Source organism: Dermacentor silvarum, chromosome 1, assembly GCF_013339745.2.
Source record: "Dermacentor silvarum isolate Dsil-2018 chromosome 1, BIME_Dsil_1.4, whole genome shotgun sequence".
Taxonomy (NCBI): Eukaryota; Metazoa; Arthropoda; class Arachnida; order Ixodida; family Ixodidae; genus Dermacentor; species Dermacentor silvarum.
Window position 1 is genome coordinate 179,858,607 of NC_051154.1, and position 20,339 is coordinate 179,878,945.

At 45.1% G+C, this 20,339-nt stretch overlaps 1 protein-coding gene across 3 annotated transcripts in view; it reads right to left on the reverse strand.

Annotated features, from left to right (window-relative positions):
* LOC119436470 (histidine ammonia-lyase) overlaps window positions 1–20,339 on the reverse strand; it is a 67,307-nt gene that overhangs the window by 31,515 nt on the left and 15,453 nt on the right. For all 3 annotated transcript variants that reach the window (XM_037703321.2, XM_049658054.1, XM_049658046.1), the window contains exons 12-15: window positions 15,420–15,515; window positions 11,356–11,451; window positions 3,405–3,544; window positions 2,190–2,665 (exon numbers count right to left, since the gene is read on the reverse strand). In XM_037703321.2, the coding sequence (XP_037559249.1) occupies window positions 2,190–2,665; window positions 3,405–3,544; window positions 11,356–11,451; window positions 15,420–15,515 (808 nt within the window). The remainder of the gene's footprint in view (window positions 1–2,189; window positions 2,666–3,404; window positions 3,545–11,355; window positions 11,452–15,419; window positions 15,516–20,339) is intronic.

Here is a 20,339-nt window from a genome sequence, read left to right on the forward strand (position 1 = left end):
ACCACGCTCCTGCCATGTATATGCCCGCTCTGAACCACCTCATGACGCGGGGTGCAAGACAACAGCAGCAGCAGTGGGAAAGTCGAAGGAAGAGGCAAAGAAAGATTCGCTTCAAAAAAATTCCCAGGTGTCCTTAGCTATCGCCTAAGAGACACGAAGGCGAAAGCCTTGTAAAGCCTACTGTAATCCACCTTAATCTTCATTCATCCACTTTAATTGACCTTAATCCACTCTAATCAACCTTAATCGACATTAATCCACCGTAATCCTCCTTAATACACCTTAATCGACTTTAATACACTTAAGGCCTCCTTCATCCACCTTAATCGATCTTAATTCACTTTAATCCACCCTAATCCACCTTAATCGAACTTAATTCACCCTAATCCTATCACTAATCAATCATTAATTAGCTTTGCAAATCATTAAAGGGACCCTGAACCACCCTTCAGGCTTGGTGAAATAACATAGGCCACGGGTAGCGTACGCTGCTGTGAACATATCAGCCAAGTTTTGCTGTCGTACGCGGTGCGTGGTGCTCGCAAGCGGAACGTGAATTCACCTTTCTCTCAAATGCCCTCGTTTTAACAGAGCCATGATCCTCACTCTCTTGTGTGTGCTTGATTGCGCAATAAAGCTCATTCCAATACGCGGCTGCTGTTCGTCACTGCGGTCGGTTACACTACGGCCGTCGCGGGGTGCCGCCACGAGTCCACTGGCTAAGCGCACTGCGGCTCTCTGAGGACAACCGCGTTTGGCTTACGTTAAGCGCGGCGTAGACACCGAAATCGGAAATTTGAACTGCGCGCCATGGCAACGTTTTGAAGGCGGAGCGTTGTGGCCCCGCCCCACTCCACCGCAGCCTTCGCAGTGCAAGGCATTGAAGACGGACGGGGAAGTGGGAGGGGGGGGGGGCGCACAGCGGAGGCTGTGTTTGAATGGCAATAACTCCGCTTCGGCTGAAGGCATTGAAGTTCTGTTTGCGGCAAAGTATTCCTGAAATAGCCTATATTCACCTCAAATGTTTTTCTCCACTTCGACAAAAAGTGGTTCAGGGCGCCTTTAATCATCTCTTGTGCACGGCTGGACATGCTTTGGTTCGCTTCTGACCTCTCCTGGGTAACGTGACTTTCTATACCTCACAACGCGACCTTGAAACAGAGATCTAAGGCTTTCACCTTAAAAAACAAACAAGTGATCAAGGCGAACGGAAAGAAAAATGCGGTCATAATGCAACAGCTTTATGGCGGCACGATAATTATGAGATAGTGCGAGACGTGTGCAAGGGATGTGACCGGACTCACTTTTGGAAACATTTTGTAGTGTTTCAAGTCAGAACCAGGCAAACCTCCCACTGTAACAGCTAATCTTAATTTCGTCTCTATCACGCATCTTACTATAGAGTTACTTTGCACCTATAAAAACACCACCCACTCGCTGCCACGTATACTTTAGGCCTCATATACATGTAGCTAAACATGATGCAATGATCATGATACATTATGTCGATGTCACAAGTAGACCACAGTCCTGTACCATCATTTATATACTTTGAATAGCATTCGATAACACTGACCACGAGGCCCCCGTCAGCAAACAGTTGTCCATTGTCTCTGTCGCTCTAGTGCTTTCTCACGCAGTGGACACAGCGTCGAAATTGACGACTGTGTCTGCCCTCCGCAAACTCTTACTCAGGGCGTAACGCGGTAACGAGCCGGTAACGAGTCACCCTGCTTAACTGAAGCATATGCTCTGTGCTTTGTGGAGACTGGCGCTTTCCGGCAGTGACGAGGACTCGCAAGAAACAGTGCCTGTCCCGTCTGTGACGCGTACGAGTCGATAGAACACGCTGCTCCATGGCATCAGAGCAGTTAGGATGTCCAGTGACAAGTGAGACAGTTACGATGCCCGTGGCTTTCCCTTTCTATTTCCCTTCCGATCTGTAGTAAATCATTACTACTATTGGCAAATGGGACGCATGAATTATATATCCAAACGTCCCTAATTAACATCATACATGTGCTCAACCGAATCGCTTAGCGTCGGAAGTACCTTCTTTAGGGCAATCTTCGCATTATTGAATCCTTAGTTCAGAGCAAGATCTATCCATATGCCAACCTGACCTATACACAGGAGAGTTGTCTTAGTAGCGTATTATTTGTAAGTTCACGCGGTTAGTGGCTACTCACTTAACGAACATGCGGACCAGCTTGTAGAGGGCCTCCAGGGGAGCGGTGGTCTTGAGCGGCCGCAGGAACTCAATGGCCTGGCACGCGCACAGCAGCTCGATGGCGATGATGCGTTCCACGTTCTGCACCACCTGGAGCGCCTTGCGCGCCGCGAAACCGCCCATAGACACGTGGTCCTCGGTGCCAGCGCTCGTGGGCACCGAGTCGACTGAGGCGGGGTGGCAGAGCGCCTTGTTCTCAGAGACCAATGCGGCCGCCGTGCAGTGGGCGATCATGAAGCCCGAGTTGAGGCCGCCGTCTGCGACCAGGAAGGCCGGCAGCTCACTGTACGCTGGGTTGATGAGCCGCTCGGTGCGCCGCTCGCTCATGCTGCCTAGCTCATGCACGCCGATGGCCAGGTAGTCAAGCGCCTTGGCCGGGTACTCGCCATGAAAGTTGCCGCCGGAGATTATCTCTCCTCGCTCGCAGAACACCAGCTGACAGCGCGCAGTTCAGGATCGATATTGTTGCGTGACTGCTTTGCCGCAGCCACACCAGCCAAGCCTTTACCTTAAGTTCGCATTAGTGTATGCCAAGCGCACATGCAGCTGGTGCTTTTCGCTGGGACGGTTGCGCTAGAGAAGGGCCCTCAAACGTGCAGGCCGCACGCGGCCGCCTGCCGAGTTTCTGCGCGCGTCCCGCGGGGCCCTCATCAGCATTACCTCGCTACACCTCTGCATTGGTTGTGCAGCCCACCCGATGCTTCAGACGAGTGCTTGAGGCCCCCTGCTCTAGAGGAGTCGGAAGCAATTCATTCTTGTGACATACCGCTTCCACTTCTTACCACCTCTGTGAATCCTCGCCTCTCCGTTGCCCTCCCATGCCATCTTTATCCATTGTCATTTACGTTAAAATACATTAAAATACAACTACCATGCATAGTGTTATTACTTGCGTGATACGGTCGTTTTTTATAGACGGAAAAGGTTATGACGCCTATGGCTTCGAATTCCGATGCAGTATATTTCCTTCACCCTCCCTTTTACACCCTTCTTTCTTGCATCCGCCACCCCGAACCCCTCCCTACTCCTTGTCCTTTCCATGGTATCAACGGTGCAGAAATATTGAGAATAGTTTTTTTTTTCTCTTTCTCTCTAACTCATGTATCGAAAACAGCAAGCAGACTATGTAGACCCAGTTTACCCGCCACCAAACAAGTGGGCTGCAAGAGGATACGGGGTTGTCCGTGGCGCTGTTCATTTCAGTAGTGATGATGCCACGGACAAAGTCGATGGTGTCATGGACAATTCCATGTACCTGCGGACAACACCGCAGCGTGTAGGCATCCTGCACACGATGACAGAACCGGTGGCTCTCTGCAAGGCAACCACACAGGCCGGTGTACTACGCCCATTCACGCGTATGACGCGATCACTGCAGCGTGCCGCGCCAGTAATTAAGTTGGGAGCAAGTGTGGGTTTGGCGGAATGGGGAGGGGAAGAGGAGAGGAACGAAAGCAATGCAGCAGCAAGAAGCAGGAAAGATATGGGTTACTGAGACTGCAGCGTTTAAGCGAGTTTATGTTCGCGGATCTGAAGTGTGCCAAAACAGCAAAAACTGCTTTAAAGTGAATATTTATTTGCTTCTTCTCCCTACTTTGTGGTGATGTCTTGCCGAGTAGACAACTAGGGTCACTGGGCGTGTGCTACCGGATAAGTGCCCGAATAGACAACTTGGGCCATTGCATGCGTACGTGCAACTGGGTATGTGGCCATTCTTGGCCAATGCCTGATAATGGGTATGTGGCACTAGGTGCATACCCGTATAGACAAGCAAAACAAGAGGCAAGTGAAGTCAGTTACAGAAAATTAGTCGGCTACAGAAGCAGCCGAGAGTAAAGAAGTGAACAAAATGGAACCAGGGTGTTATTGAGCTTGGAGCGTTGAGCTACAGAGAAGTGAGAAAGTCAGCTACAGAATAGTGATGTCGGCTACAGAGAAGCGATGAACAGAGAGAGAGAGAAACATTTATTTACAAAAAGTCAGAGATGTCTGCCTGAGCTATAGTTTACTTTGGTCTGCTACTCTGCACTGGGGAAAAGGGACGGGGAGGAAAAGGGCTGATGAATGATGATATGAGGAAGAGGTGCGTATATACAAGTTCACAACGTTGTGGTATCTCTAAAGCATGCGTCTAGCTCAGTGGCTTGTAGAAAGGCTACGGCGGCACTTGTAATCAAGGTTGTGCTGTTTGTCCTATAGGCCAAGGTCCCAAAAGGAACTCGTCTGATAGCGGCCTCTTATCGGCGCTTGCGATGGAAGAGACCAGTTGTCGTGCTTGCGCATAAGCGAAGAAATATGAAGAAAGAAGTGAAGTGAACAAAATGGGACCAAAGCATGCATTGAGCGAGGAGCGTTGAGAAACATAACAACCGGAGAATGGAAGAACAAATCGGCTATAGAAAATTCAAGTCGGCTGCAGAGAACTTTATAAAATTACATTCCATTTCCTTGATGTTGTCCAAATATTTATGTTATTAGCCTTACGTCTGCATAACATTTGCTTTAACATTTGCGAAAACGTCATATAAAGCTTCGCCTAACGCCGATTCCCACGTAAGCGTGGGATCCACCAGATTTTCGCCTGTTCTGTTGTTTTGGCTTAGCGAACGAAGACAGGACACACGAAACACAGCACAGTTTTATGTCAGCAATGTGTGGGCTTCGCCTCTTGTGTCTCCTTCCCATTCTTAATCATGCACTGTCACCGACTATCACAACAAGTGACGATTGTTTTCGCTGTGCGAGCAAACATTTCGGCAGTAGATTTCCTATAGTCAATTTTATTGCTGAAACTCCACCACTCTGCGTGGGTTTCAACTGTTACGGGACAGTGTAGTAGAAACTCTGTAGCATCGATGACGGTGCAGTGCTATAGAGAATAGGACGTGCCTTGCTTCTATCTATATACATTCTGAGGGCCTGCAGTGCTATCGAAAGCCCACTACAGGGCCCGACAACACTTGCGCTTACGCGCCAAGTGGCCTTTGAAGGGATCCAACACTTTCACCACAAAGACGCCTGTCCATTTCCTACGCAGTGCTACAGTGAATACATGGACTTGTGTAAAAGCAGCAGGTAACTTTATTACTCTAACAGTAACTTCTCATTTTTACGACCCCTTCAAATATCTGCTATCGTTCTTGCTTCGGTGTCATTAAGGGTGATTAATGTGTATTGGCCAAATTAATTTGGCCCTCACGACCAATCAGTGCTTGCTCGCGAACACAAGCCAGTTTCTCTGCGCACAACGCTGGAGAAAGAAAACATTGAATTGAAAATCAAAAGCGACCCACTGCAATCACGGCCGTGCTTGGATCCACTGCAATCACGGCCGTGCTCGCGTCCAATCACGGCCGTGCTTGGACGCGAGATCGAGGGCTTCCTCATGAAAACCATGAAAACCGTGCGAATGCTACAAGGTATGCTGTGGCAATCAGCAGATTGCTCAATAAATGTCGCTGCAGACATAGGTGTACTTACCGGTGGGGGGCACTTGCCCCCCCCCCACTTTTGACAGTGAGGGGGGGTATACCTTTTGCCCCCCCCCCACACACACACACACATACACTTTTGAAAGCGGGCACTTTCGGCTGCATGATGGAAAGTCCAACAAAGCTACGCTGAAGCTAAATTTTCTTTCTTCATAGAGTGGCCCTATCAGTAATGCTTTTCTTTACTACGTATCCCCTGCTTGGGCAGCGAGGATACCTCTTACAGGTATAACTGTCGAGTTTTACTGTCTATCACGACTTATTGTCGACATGTTCGTGAAAGTGACCTTGGTCGAATGTGCAGAGCCATTTAAATGCCAATAGAACATTAACTTGAATTTTTTCTAAAGGCTTGTGTCACTTCTGACCTTGTCAATTTCATTTTCAGGCTGTTTCTAAATAAGAGCTACACTATTACTTGTGTCACAGCAGAAACAAGAACAGCAGATGTTTTATATTTTGAAAAAATGAGGGCTACCTGTTGGTGGCATGTATCGAAAATTTGTACTGTGTAGGTTGCTTATGTGCTCCGAAAACAGTTACTGAATAGTCTTTCTCCCAATTTTATGCGTTATAAACGGCATTTAGTTTTTTCCCCGGTACCCTCGGTAAACTATGCGGGGCATGGTGTTTTTATTTATTCGAAGTACGAAGAAATGTTCTGAGTGACGAGCAATAAATGTTTATGCTGTGTAACTTCATTACAGTCTTTGTAGAAAGTTACTCATTGGAGCGTTCCAGGGATCACACTGCCACTAATCGAAATGTTTCCCAGGCTCCTAAAGCAACAGCACGAGGTATGGTTGAAATTCTGTCAAAATAGAGATAATTTTAAGCGCAATGCGTTGCGAAACATTCACTTTCCTGCTTTTAATGCAAGTGTTGAAGATAATTACTAAACCCTCGTTTTTCCATGTGTTTTTGTGCGTCATACGAGATTCGTAGTTTGTTTCTCCGGTGTTCACTGTGAGCTAAACAAGGCATGGTATGGGCAATCCGTAAGCAATGTTCAAAATGGGCGGGTTAAATGCGCATTCCCCAATAGAATACTTATGTAAGTAGTGCATTGCATTATTAGTCTGTTTTACGAGCTGTGTAAAACTTGGACGGCTGCGCCGGCATAATTACAACTACAACTTATGTCAAATTTTGCGAATATAAGGGGAACAATACGCCAAGATTATGTGCGGTAGTAAATGCGCGTTCATGAAATACAGGTTGAAAAATGTAACCAATTGTTCGAAGATATCACGCTGCTGCTAGGTTTCCCAATGTCCCAAGAGATCTCCGCGTTTCAGGTATTCTATACTACTTTAAAGGGATTGGCAGATTTTAAGTGCAATGTGTCGCGTAGTTTTAACGTTTCCGGCTTACTTAGAAGTGTTAGCACTTGAACCCTCACATTTTATTTATTTTTATTTTTTCATGCATGATATAGGTTCGCCTAGCGTCCTCACTGAACTAAAGGAGGCAGCTTCGTTTTGTTTGGTGACTGTAAGGACAGGTTAATAGGTGACGTGTAGATGAAGTTCAGACTACATGGGTAATTGGGGCTTTCGCAATAAATTACGTATGGAAGCACTCTAGAATGTTATGAGCGTGTCTAATGAACGGGGAAGAATTGAGCCCGCTGCCCTGGCAGAACTATAAAAGCCACCAAAACCAAATTTAGCGAAAATTGGTGGTATGCTATGGATACTCTCAGTGCGAAGTTAAATATGGTTGGATCATACACAGCCTTTGTAAAAAAAATTGTACTATTCAAATGTTAAAGCGTGTGATGTGGCAGCTATCAGCTATGCTTCCCAGTGTCCCGACATAGCTGTAGGTTACAGCAGGTTTATATTTTGTGGAAAGGGGAGGGGGAACGTGGTAACTGCAATGTTCGACAAAATGTTTATGTTCCTTATCCAGCTAGAAGCGTTGTAAATAATTATTGAGCCGTCGTTCTTTCTGTCCCTAATTTCATGCGTCAAAACACGTTCAGGCTTGGTTTCAGCGCAATGTCCTCGGGGAACTAAGCAAGACATTTTGTTTATATTAAGCGAAAATAAAGGGCGCGCTCTGAACAATATGTAGGTGAACTATAAAGACAGGGAACTAATTATGAAATTTGCAGTAAATTACGCATGCAAGCAATTCGGAGCTTTATGAATGTGTGTTGCGAACAAAGAATTTATCGCGTTGCTCTGGCAGAACTGCAAGCTCAACCGATATCAAATCTAGCGGAAATTGAGTAAGGAGGGCCAGGGGGAGGAGGCAAGAAGGGAGGGAGAGTAGGCACCATGGTAAATGTTATGGCGAAGTAACATGTGTGTTGAGGAATTACTGGCTTTTTAAAAATTCCCAACAAGAAGTGCTTCAAAGGATTTCATGTGAGCAAAGTTTCAAGTGACACAGTCATATACGGGCAACTTTTTAATGTATGCGATATAATTATAAGTAATTGGAAGTTTTATTGCAACTGTTCGAAAGAAACAGCTTTGCTAGAAATTGGGTTGTCGCACACATCTGCTGTCATTTTTTCTAGTGAATATTGCAAGTAATTTGTGGTGATTGTACTTCGTTGCGTAAAATCTCGACAATACTATTACCTAAACTAGCGATACATTTAGGCTGTAGACTTAAATACGAAATACAATTCTTTGTTTAATTAATATTATTGTTTGTAGCAAATGCACATTTTTTATGTGCGCTGTACTGCTGCTACTGGGCGGGATCCGAGACCTCTGTAAGACACTCATTGCCTTTTTGCATCATCTTATATTATTTTATATAGTTGCAATAAATGCATCCAAATTCAAATAATTTTTCAGGGCCGCCATGGCTCACCATGTGTGATTGATAAATAGGTATATCGTATGTCTGTTAAAAAATAACTGACGGACACATTCCCAGGCTCTTTCGCCTGTTGTAATAGTAATTCGCGATATATATATATATATAGAGAGAGAGAGAGAGGGAACGAGCGAGAGGGAGAGAGGTCAAATTTTTTGCCCCATAACTAGTGGGTAGGCCACTGGCCGCAGATCGTTAAGAGGAAGCTTTAGCCCAGACGCAACTACAATGCCGCTTGGCCGATTTTAATTAACTATGTTGCATTTAAGAGAGGAAGGTAAATTCTCGAGACTTTCAGAAGCGGAACTTTGATTTAAGGTCTGTATTTTTAAAGAAATTTTTGAAAACCGGGAAGTTTAAAAAAAAATAGAAGCATGCAGTTTACAAATTCGTAGCTCTGCACGTAGCTCTGCACCAAGAACAGATATCGCAGTTCTGTAAACTGAATTCGTTACGGACATCCAAAGCGGACAAATTTAATATATCAATTTAGATCTTACGTGAATTTGTTACATTGCTTACAAGGGTTATGCAAGCAAAAGTTCTACTCACATGTTAATGGTCTATTTGAGAGCCATTTATTGTCTGCTTTAGATGTACTATTATGCTCAATTTAGAGAATCGTGATATCGTTTTTATTGCTGAGTTGCAGAGTTGTAAACTTGATAGTGTCGTTTTCTGAAAATTTGTTATTTTCAACACTTTTTATTAAAAAAATTCACGGCCTAAATCAGAAATTTGCCACTAACAGTCTCTAGATTTTAACATTTTCTTTTAAATGCAACAAACCTCATCAAGGTTGGTGCAGTGGTTGCCGAGAAAAACGTCAATTCCCATGCATTTAGACAGGAACCCCCGAGTTAAAGCGTAACTGTGGATGTCAAAATCACTTTTCGTTGCACTTTAATATCACTATTCGCGGGTGGTCAGAAACGTTGTGATATTATTCCAATATCGCGAGCACGTGACGTGGCTACAGTTGTGTACGTTTGCCATTATTCGTTAGCACGAAACCCTTGTTTCGTTTCAGCGCGTCCAGCCTTAGTTTCTACAAAGCTGCAGATTTTAGCAAAAATGCGGCGACGAAAGCGACCTGCGAAGCAAGAAAAAAAAATGGTGAAATTCCTTTTCCGTGTCGCTTTGAAAAAGGCGAATGAGACAGCGAAAATGTAGCACGGCCACCCATCACTAGAATGAGTGTTGTCCTCGAAGTGGGGAACCGCGGCTGCGACGCAACTAAGAGAAACCAAGGGAAAGTTCCAACCTTTCGACTCTTCGCTACTCCGATCGCACAAAGCGCGCCATTGCTTTTTCTTTTATTGAAATAGCAATTATATGGACACTCCAAGCGCATTTCTGCCGTCGCCGTCGCCGTGAGGTTCCGTACAGATACAGACCAAGAGCGATAAGATCGTCGATGCGCGCCGTATTCTGTATGTACGAGTGAAAGCGTGCGAGGGTGATCCGGCGATCGCGGCTCTAACTGGCGTACGCAAGAGAGCAAAGCGGGAAGGAAGCGGGCGGTCTTCCAGTCGCGCGCAACGCTCTTGGTGGAGGTAGGGAGGGAAAGGGGGCGTATTACTCCGCGTCGTCCGAGCGACCGCGCGTGCCCGCCGGCCTGCCCGGCTACGGGGGGAGGGTAGGGCGGTTGGAGGCCGCGTACTACGCTGCGCGCTTCCGCCCGGGCGGCTGTATCTTGAAAGCCATCTGCGGCGGGGGCAGAGTCCTTCCTCCCTGCGCTGTGTATTTGCGGCTTAGTTCGCGTTGATGTGGTCCGCGGTGATCGAGTGAGATGTGTTCATGTTTGCTTGTGCTCGAGTGACACCATGCTTGTTAATTTAGTTAGTTAGTATGCCTATGTTTACAAGTTTATGCGGTCGATAGAACTAATATCCTTGCTTCGTATATATGCCCACTAGTTTGCTATCGCAATCGATTCTTCGCCTTTCGGGCGAAACTGCGACTTCTTCTTTTTTTTTTTTTTCCGAGATGACTTCTGAAGTATTGCCCCTTCATGCTCAGCGCATTTTGTTTGACCTGTCGCGGTGGCTCAACGGCTACGGCGTCCTGTAGCACGAGGTCGTGGGCGCGATTTTCGGCCGCGTTCAAATATTGGGGGCGGGATACTAGAATGCCCGTGTAATAGTGTACTCATATGGAATGCATGTTAAGAACCCCAGGTGGTCGAAATTAATCCAGAGCCCCCACTACAACGTCTCTCATGCCATAACCCATCTGTTGCTCGTTAGAAACTATTAAAGCGCCCCTTTAGATTTGACTGACACCGCACGGTACCTCTTCTTGAGCAAACGAAACGTCTGTATGATGCTGTCTTCGTGTAATCTATATGCTGCGTCGAAGTCATGCATAAGTCGCGGCGAATAGAAGCATGACAGGCACCGATGCTTTCAAAGCAGCTTAGCTGAAGCTTCTGAATTCTTGAGGCTAAGCGAGCAAGTGGCACTACCACGCGGTATCTCTGTATGCCGTTCCAAGGAGTTGTAGAGTGGAAGGCATAAAGTGTAAATTATATATACTGTAGTACGGCGTGTGAATTCAATAAAGTTTTACCATTCTATTCCGTACCATTCATACTCCTTGATCTCTCCTCTCTTCCACTAGTTGGTCTGAGATCATGTGTTGAAAACAGTGCAGAGACGGGAGGATGGCAGCACTCGGCTTGAAAGCAATCTAGCATATGCTTTAGCGGAAACCATCGCGCCGTAAACGGGTTCTGCTAGCATGCTAAAATGCCCAAGCAAAGTGCGTTTGCAAAGCTCGCAGTTATGGTCTCACCAGCAATTTCCGAGGGAAATGTGTCGGAGTGGAGAAGGGCGCGCAGCCTCTTGGCGACGAGGCCTTGGCCCCAATGTGGCCGAATCTTCTGGATGTCTGCAAGGGAAGGAAGTTTGAAGTTTGTTCTATTAGAGAAACGGCAGCAAGAGCAATAGACTTCTAGGCCTGACAAAGGCTCCTGCTCCTGTTTGTGTGCAGCCTATACGTCATGGTCAGAAGTCGATGTAACATCACATCCCATCACATATCACATCCGTGTGACAATGAAAAGTGCGACGTGGAAGTAAACATCATGTTATGTGCAAAAGGTGCACAAATTAACTACAATTACGAAGAAACAATTACGAGAATCAAATGACCAGAGAAACAACGTTAAATGTAAAAAAGTGTGCATTATACAATTTCAACAATGAAGACGTGTGCAACATAACATACTAAATAATATTGCAGTCAGGACATAACATTTCAACGATTATACACATATTAAATAGCTTCTATAGAAGACATCTATGTTCTATCAGATGCAGTGTTGACATATTTTCAAGCGAAGCTTGTATACGCTAACCTGCGCCAGCAATGTAACGCTAAAAAAACCAGGTGCTCTCGGAGCTGCACAGGTGGCTCGTGCTCGGCACGCGCTCGTGTCACTGCTCCAGCGTTCGTCGTCGTCGTCTGCTTCCACAGCTGGCTGCGTTGCCGCTACTCACTAATCATTCCAGCGTAGAATTTCACTTCTTTTCTGTCGTCGTAATGGGGAGGCCACGTTTACGGGGGTATGAGCCATTCATTGTCTTACGTGACGGACAGATTTAATTTTGAAGAAATTTCATGGAAATCCATCCAGAAAGAACGCGCTCGGTAAAGGGCTCGTCGTCGACGTGCCGATTCAAGCGTGAGGGCTTCCGAAGCCCAGACGAAACGTCAGCGAAGAGCCGCGGACCCCGAGTTCAGGGAGCGCAATGTTGAGGCCAAATGTCAGCGTCGTCTAGCCCTCCAGGAATCCGACAACGGTGGTACACGCCTCGGCAACGCTAGCGCCAACTTCCCCGGTGCGACGGCCACGTTTCATCGCGATTTTCTCAACCGGAACTTTGGAGTCAGCTGCAGCGCGTGTGACCGCTTGTGGTTCGAGCACAACGTGGTACTCGTCAGTCCAATTCGTTCGGAGGAACACCGAAGAAACACACGACAAGCTTCGCTTACCCCCATTTCCTCGACAGGAGAGGGGCTACTGATTTTTCTGGTGCATGATGCTAAACTGAGACAAAAATCGCTGAATTTCCGCTAAGCTTTGCTTCAAAGTTGCTAAAATTATCGCTAGGACTGTCGAGTACTTAAATTAAAGTAGGCGTTTTGGAAAACTACAACATATGCTAACGTGGCATAAATCATCTCCAGGAATCCGACAACGGTGGTACACGCCTCGGCAACGCTAGCGCCAACTTCCCCGGTGCGACGGCCACGTTTCATCGCGATTTTCTCAACCGGAACTTTGGAGTCAGCTGCAGCTCGTGTGACCGCTTGTGGTTCGAGCACAACGTGGTACTCGTCAGTCCAATTCGTTCGGAGGAACACCGAAGAAACACACGACAAGCTTCGCTTACCCCCATTTCCTCGACAGGAGAGGGGCTACTGATTTTTTCTGGTGCATGATGCTAAACTGAGACAAAAATCGCTGAATTTCCGCTAAGCTTTGCTTCAAAGTTGCTAAAATTATCGCTAGGACTGTCGAGTACTTAAATTAAAGTAGGCGTTTTGGAAAACTACGACATATGCTAACGTGGCATAAATCATCTACCGAAGCCTTTCACATTCGTCTGGTGTCCATGCATGTGAAGAATAAAGAGTGCATTTAGTGTATATCTACTATATCTACATAAAAACGGATGAAACAAGCTGAAATTTAACTTTTACCTTCATATTGTAAGGTTACAAATCCGGGTCGTTAATAATAATAATAAAAAAAAACGCTGATAACCTCATTTTACGTATACCACGAACATTAAGGCACTTGGACTACAAATTTCTGCGAATGTTGTAGTTCTCGGCGTTCGTGAAAGGAGAACAATATTCTTTGGCATGCGCTTGCTTGTACGTTGTTAACACGGTAAGGACACTGGGTGATCTTTATGTAGGTCAGCGACTGGTCTACTGTTAGAGACGCCACACGCGCTCCAGACCGGCCATGGTGGGTCAAATACTACCCTTCCGCCCCTCGATCCACCTGGAAGCTTTATGCAGTATTGATTTGTCCGAAAGCCGTGAGAAACGAGAGCAGCGTGTTCAGATTCACGTGAACGAGCCCGGCCACTCGGATATTTAAGCTTTCGTACAGTCGATCTGTTCGATTATGCAGCTGCTGCGTCCTAAATTTTACCATACACTTTATTGAAATAAGTTTTCATACTGTCACACTTGCCAACGTTTACAAATCACACGTATTTAGTGAAACTGCAGAACATGCAGCATTAAGCCCCATTAAAATCGGTTTTGTATAAAAAGCAAGAAGAAAACGTGCATTTTGTTAGCGCAACGTGAAGCCTGTGAGAAACATTGCGCTGTGCATGAAGCTCAAGCACGGTGTTGAGCACCACATATTTGAAAAAAAAAAAAAAAAAAAACTGTTTCATCATAGTTGTTGAGCCCACGCACCGTACAGCCAACTCTGACCACTTAATTGCAGTTGTTGAATAATAACAAGCGTCCTAGAATGCCATTTTAAAGCACCTTTCCTAACTTATATAAGTCGTTAAAATGAGCCCAATTGTTCTGCCATGGTGCTAAAAGATCGCCGGTCGCTAAACAGACAAGAAGTTCGCTGTCTAGCGACAAAATCGCTAAAATGGCAACACTACAGATGCATTCTAACAATTCTTTGGGTAATTTGCTTTAATCAGTTATATTTACGCGATTTAAACGGAATTTATAACTTCAATGCTGTCTGCCATAAGTTCTGCAGTGTGTCGGAAGTGTTGGTATTCTAACCTGGATAACATTTTAGCGCCAGCAGACAACAACAAAAGGGAGACAACACGAGCGCATCGCGCATCTACGTCACCCTCTTGTCCTTGTCTACTGGCGCTAAAACGTTATCCTGGCTGGGATAACGATGAACTATTCCACTTTTTTTTCCAACCTATTACGAAGGGCTAATGGTGGATTTGGAATAAAAACAATAGGAATAGATTTACGTTATCCTGCCCCAAATGTCATAAGTTGTCCTCCTTATTTTTTTTTTCAGTTTCTCCGCTTGGACAAAAATGAGATTTGGACTCAGATGATTATACTGCATGTATCTATAATATAACTGACTGGCCTTGAGCATTGTGTTTGTGTTTAATGAATAGATTATGCGTTCTTAAATAATGTGACCTACCTCTATAGTTCTCGAAATAGCTAAGGACTCTCTTTTTTTTTTTTTTTGCAGGGCTATCAGCTGTCCATAATTCTGTGCATATGTTGTAACCCACACAATCAAGTGACATGTAAGTCGTGAATAAAATAAAACACTATTTTTTTAGCCTAAGTGGGATTAGATCGCTCATTTTATCGAAACATCACGCAATTTTGCTGAGTTTAGTAGACAATTTCTCCACGCGTGTTTTTCAGTAAAGATCGCCTCCAAACCAGGCAACCAAGAACTTGTGAATGTGTACCTGTTCTATTTGCGCACCTCGAAATCATATTGTTAGCTTTAAAGCCATAGCAGGGTCCTTGCCATAGGCTTGTTAATTGGCGCAAATATTTTGTATTTAGTTTCATTGAAAGTTAATTGTAACTTGTTCGTATTTAACCAAAATGAATGCAAAAGGAACGCACTTGAATCGTCAGTACATTATCTACAGTGTGACCTGTCAGCACATGCGCGAAGAAAGCTGGCGTTATAGCGCTATACCTGCCACCTTAGTAGCCGTAGCTGTCCCGGATATATGCTTGTCGTCAGCGCTTGGTTGATCGCATACACTCGAACAGTTACGAAGCACTTGGCCACTCACGGGTGTTTTCTTGGAGGTTATCGCGCATAGTGTACTAGTGCAAATATTTCAAGTCAAGGTGAAGCTTACCGCTCTCAAACGCTCGGGTGGTTCCTTTAAGGACTTCCAACGTCAGCGCCGCCACCACGTCCGCTTGCTGGCTCAATATGATGGCGCGCTGCACGGCTGTAAGCGCGGAAAAACAAACAGGACGCAAGTGACCACGACACGGTGAAGACCCAGTAAACCTCTGGTGCTTTTAGGTAGAAAACTTGAGCGTAATTGTATCAGTGAATATTGTGTTCTACGGAATCAAATACTTAATTGCCGCTCGAAATGCTGCCTTTGCTAGGAAAGGAAGCCGGCGTGTCTTGCTGTGTAGCGCTTGCCGTCACACAGCGACTACCACCGCTGCGGTAGCTATTTTTTAAATTTATTTTGAAGAGACACAACCACATATAACCTGCAGCGCACAACAACGGGACAGAGACGCATGCACACGTAAGTACAGTCACGTTCAATATGAGCCGCAACACGGTGCCCGTTGTCGAAGGGGCTCCAAGACTGCACGGCGATGCTGTCATACAAAAATTTGTTTAATAAGTACCAGTAATTGGAATGCTGCTTAGTTCTCCGACTATTCGTATGTCGGGGCTGCCATGGCGTCGTGCTGACGGCAATTTCGTGGCGCTGTTGCGGGAGATATATAGGGACAACCGAGTACAAATCGTGTGGGAAGGCCTGAAATGCAAACTAGTGGAAATTCACAGAGGACTGGAGAAAGGAAGCCCTTTGTCTACATTGCTGATCACCCTTTATGTTAAGTGCATACAAACATGACTGGAAAACAGTGAATCAGGCTCTGATTTATCTTGCATCCGTAATGTGCAAAGGCTACAACAGAGGGTATCTGAGCTGATGCGGACGACATAGTGCTGCTTGCGGACAATGAAAGAGGTTCACAGTGCCTTGCGAATACGTGCGGCAATGAAGCGACGTATCTAGGCCTTAATTTTTGCACAGAGAAATGGATAATTATGACCTTTAAAAAGAGACTAGTAACGGCGTGGTATAAATTCAACAGTAAGTCGTACCCTTAAGTCAAGCAATAAAAATACCTGGTGGTATACATCAACGAAGGAAAAACCTACTCAAACATCCACCAAGATCATCTCAGGATGAAGCGGAAGCGAAATGCAGCAATAATAAAACATTGAGTGCTTTGAGGCTATATAGAATAAATATAAGGTGGTGCGAGGAACTTGGAAAGCAGTAATGATGCCAGCACTAACGTTCGCAAATGCAATTTCGGGCTTCAAATCAGAGATCTTGTATTGGTTGGAAGTTAGCCAAAGGTTGGTGGGCCGATTGGCATTGGGGGCCCATGGTAAAATCACAAATGAGCCAGTGCATGGTGACATGGGTTGGGCCTTTTTGAAATCGGGAGAGCGCAGAGCAAAATTAGTTATGAAAAAAAAAAAAAAAAAACTCGGGAGCATGGATGCAGAGAAATGGTCGGCTAAAGTGCACAAGTATCTGTACCGAAAGAATGTGGATACGTAATGGAGGAAGAGATAGGTCAAGAAAGTTGGCAGCCAAGTACAGGGTAATTGAAAGTATAAATAGACAACCTGGAGTAATCTAAAAGAAAGTTAGAGAAACAGAAACGGTAAATTGGATGCAAAGGATGGAAACGAAAAAGATAATGGAGGTTAACAAATACGCAAGAAAGAAATCAGGAGGGACAATCTGCGTGATAACACAAAGAGCAGTGCCTCGATATTTGAGGCCCGAGCTGGCTCCTCGAGCACCAAAACATAAGCATATTCGCCAGAGAATGAAGCATGTGTTTGCTGCAGCAAAAGTCCCATACCGACTCAGCACATCGTAACGATACTCACACAGCAAGATCCGTAGGGAACCTTCCAGAAGGTGCATGGGAGTCAAAGCAGATGGAAGCATTGACTGGTCAGCAGCCGAGATAAGCTAGAGTCGTTTAGAGTATTGGTGAAAAAAAAAATAACGTGGGACAGATTGATAGAACCGAAGTCGTTACAAGAATGGGCAGCTGTACAATATGTATATACTGGTTTTAAGGAAGAAAAGATCAAAGGGAAATCAGGAAAATGCTAGACTGCGATAGATGTATCGTAAAACCTGATTAACTCAAGCATGGTAGGTGACTATTTGTTGCTGCCCCGTTGCAATAGGGCTGCGAATAATAATAATAATAATAATAATAATAATAATAATAATAATAATAATAATATAGAGTGCCTGAATAGGCCTTCTCCCTTGCTCCGTAGCTGGAGAAAGTGAGAGCTCATATTGAACGCAACCGTACATACAGCAGTGACTGGCAACTGAGTCTTCGAAGATCGACCTTTTATACAACAAAGCGGGACTTTCTTATCACCCATTACAATGCTGCGTAATTGTGTTCATTGTTTTTCTTTTCCAGAGAGACACTGATGTGTCAGCATGCCCTTCAGTGTGTTTCTCCTGAAAAGAAGTTACATATCTTTCCACAGCATCGTAATAAGCGATAGCGTGGTGGGTGTTCGATGTGTTATCGTAGCAGTTGATAAGAAAGCCTGGTCGTAGAAGGTGATAAAAAAGTCATTGTATCTAAGGCTGATATTCGCATAAAGATTCAGTCGCCTGTCAGCGGTCACGGTATGTACGTTTGTGTCTCTGTCCCGTTGTCGCGCGCTGCAAGTTATTGATCATGAACCAACAAGCCCGACAGTGCGTTCTTGTGAACAAGCACACAAGGCTATTTTCAACCCTTTTTATCTCTCATTTCCTTTTCCACAAGTGAAATAGCTTGATAGCTAATTATTGTATGCCAAAACGTAAGCCGCTTTAGAGTCACGCACTAAGGAATTGAGAGTGTCGAACCGAAATATATTAGGGTTCGGTTCGGGTTCGGTTTTCAAGCTCAGCTCTGGAGCGAAAATAATAACTGTTCGAACCGTGCGGGGCATCCTGAGCCGGTTCATTCGGGTTCAAATGCGTTCGAAGATGAAAAAAAAAAAAAAAAAAAAAACATTCGCGTTTCTTCGGTTGCAAAATGTGCATTGTCCTTTTAGAGAAACATAGAAGTTCCCTTGCCTACTAGCTGCTTAAAGTGCAAACCGTTTTCTTTTGCGGAGACATTAACTTGAAGAAAAAAAATCTAAAAAATTATGTGTCATGTAAAGTTGTATCTAGGGGTCGGAATTTGTACATGCAGTAGGCGTCGTGCCCACTTGCGCGCCTATGCAAAGCTTTACCGCGTTATCCCTGCCCCAAATTTTCTCCTTCATTGGATTCTCGAATTTCCCCATGCTCGTTGTCCATTCTGTACAAAATAAAGTAAGATACCAAATCTATTGTTAAGTACTCACGTATAACGTATTAATATTATTTTAATGAAAGAAGGTAGCTAGTTCTAAGAGAACATGTAATATAGTAAAACGGACATGCTAGTTGGTACATGCTCATAGCTAAACACTGAGCACAAAAACAAGATAACATAGGAGAGGCGACTGGACAGGTGCTCGCCTCACAACTATAAGTGCACTCCGTACGAGTTGTGCGGAATGCACCCATGATGGTGAGTAGGAGAGTGCGTTGTATGGAGGTGAGTTTTGAAGTGACTAACGGAGAGGTCGGAAATGTCGGCCAGCAAACGAGTGGAGCATATGATACAAAAGGCAGATGTCAACTGGGGATGCAGAGTAGTGCATTAAGAAAAGTGAGTAAACAGGAGCAAATAATTTCTAGTTTTGTTCGGGTGTACTTTGGATGCTCAATGAGTTCGAATGAAAAAAAAACGAAAAAAAAAAACGAGGATTTTTATTTTATGATAGCATTCGAAGGTGACACCAGTCAAACATACGGTGGGATTGCGAATTGTCGTGGCTATTGGGAAAGTACATAGGCAGCATGACTTTTCTGTGCTGATGCTGACTCTTGATCACGTGCCCAGGCGGATATAATATAATGAGTGCCTCGCGTGCCTTTGCTCCTAGATCTGAGCGGTTGGTCGCAGAAATGACAACCACTGGTCATGTTGTCGGCGTATGCCTGTGTTGACAGTCGTAGATTTAAAAGCTTATGAACAACAATAGGGGACTTCCAATTAAAAGTGTGACTGACGCCTCACCGGTGCTAGTAAATGACAGCTTGGTGTTCAGGGAAAACTGGTAAAGGTTTTGTCGAAACGCTGTTGAAAGAGCCTTTGAAATCAAGAGATATGACTAAACAGTGTAGCTTTTTATCTTTAATTTGATATAATGTTTCACGGAGCGTGGATAAGGTGAGATCGAGAAAGATAAACGAGGAGGGAAAGGCAGGGAGGTTAACCCGAAAAGATTCTCGTTCGCTACTCTGCACTGGGGTAAGGGTAAGAGGAAATGAAAGACGGAAAGAATAGCGGAGAGAGAAAGCAAAGTCACGAAAAAAAATAGAAAAGGTTGGGAACGTCCGTGAAAACTATAGTCTCTCTAATATGCCACTCGAATGCGGCCGGTCGTCAAGACGCGCCAGCGCGGTTGCGAGTGACTGCCTGTATGCGCTGTATCGGAGACAACGGCAATGAACGTGTTCGATAGTTTCCTCGCTGCCGCAGTGGTCACACGCAGCACTATCTTCCCTTTTGATGCGGAAAGCAAAGGATTTTGCCAAAGCGATGCCAAGCCACAGTCGGTAAAGCTGATCCAGAGAGCAGGGAAGATGGCAAGAGCCAGCGGAGCCCTGGACTAGGGGCCCCGACCATTAGTGATGCCCCATTGGGGCAAGACAAAACTATATCTTTGCAATAAAGTTTATCTATCTATCTATCTATCTATCTATCTATCTATCTATCTATCTATCTATCTATCTATCTATCTATCTATCGGTAAAGTACCGTTGTCTCTGGTCAGGATAGTCGAAGTCGAAGACAGGGGTCCAGTTGATGCAGACGTGCGTGTTGGAAAGGAGGTGTGTTCCACAACGATTGTGTGACATCATTTGCAAGCACTC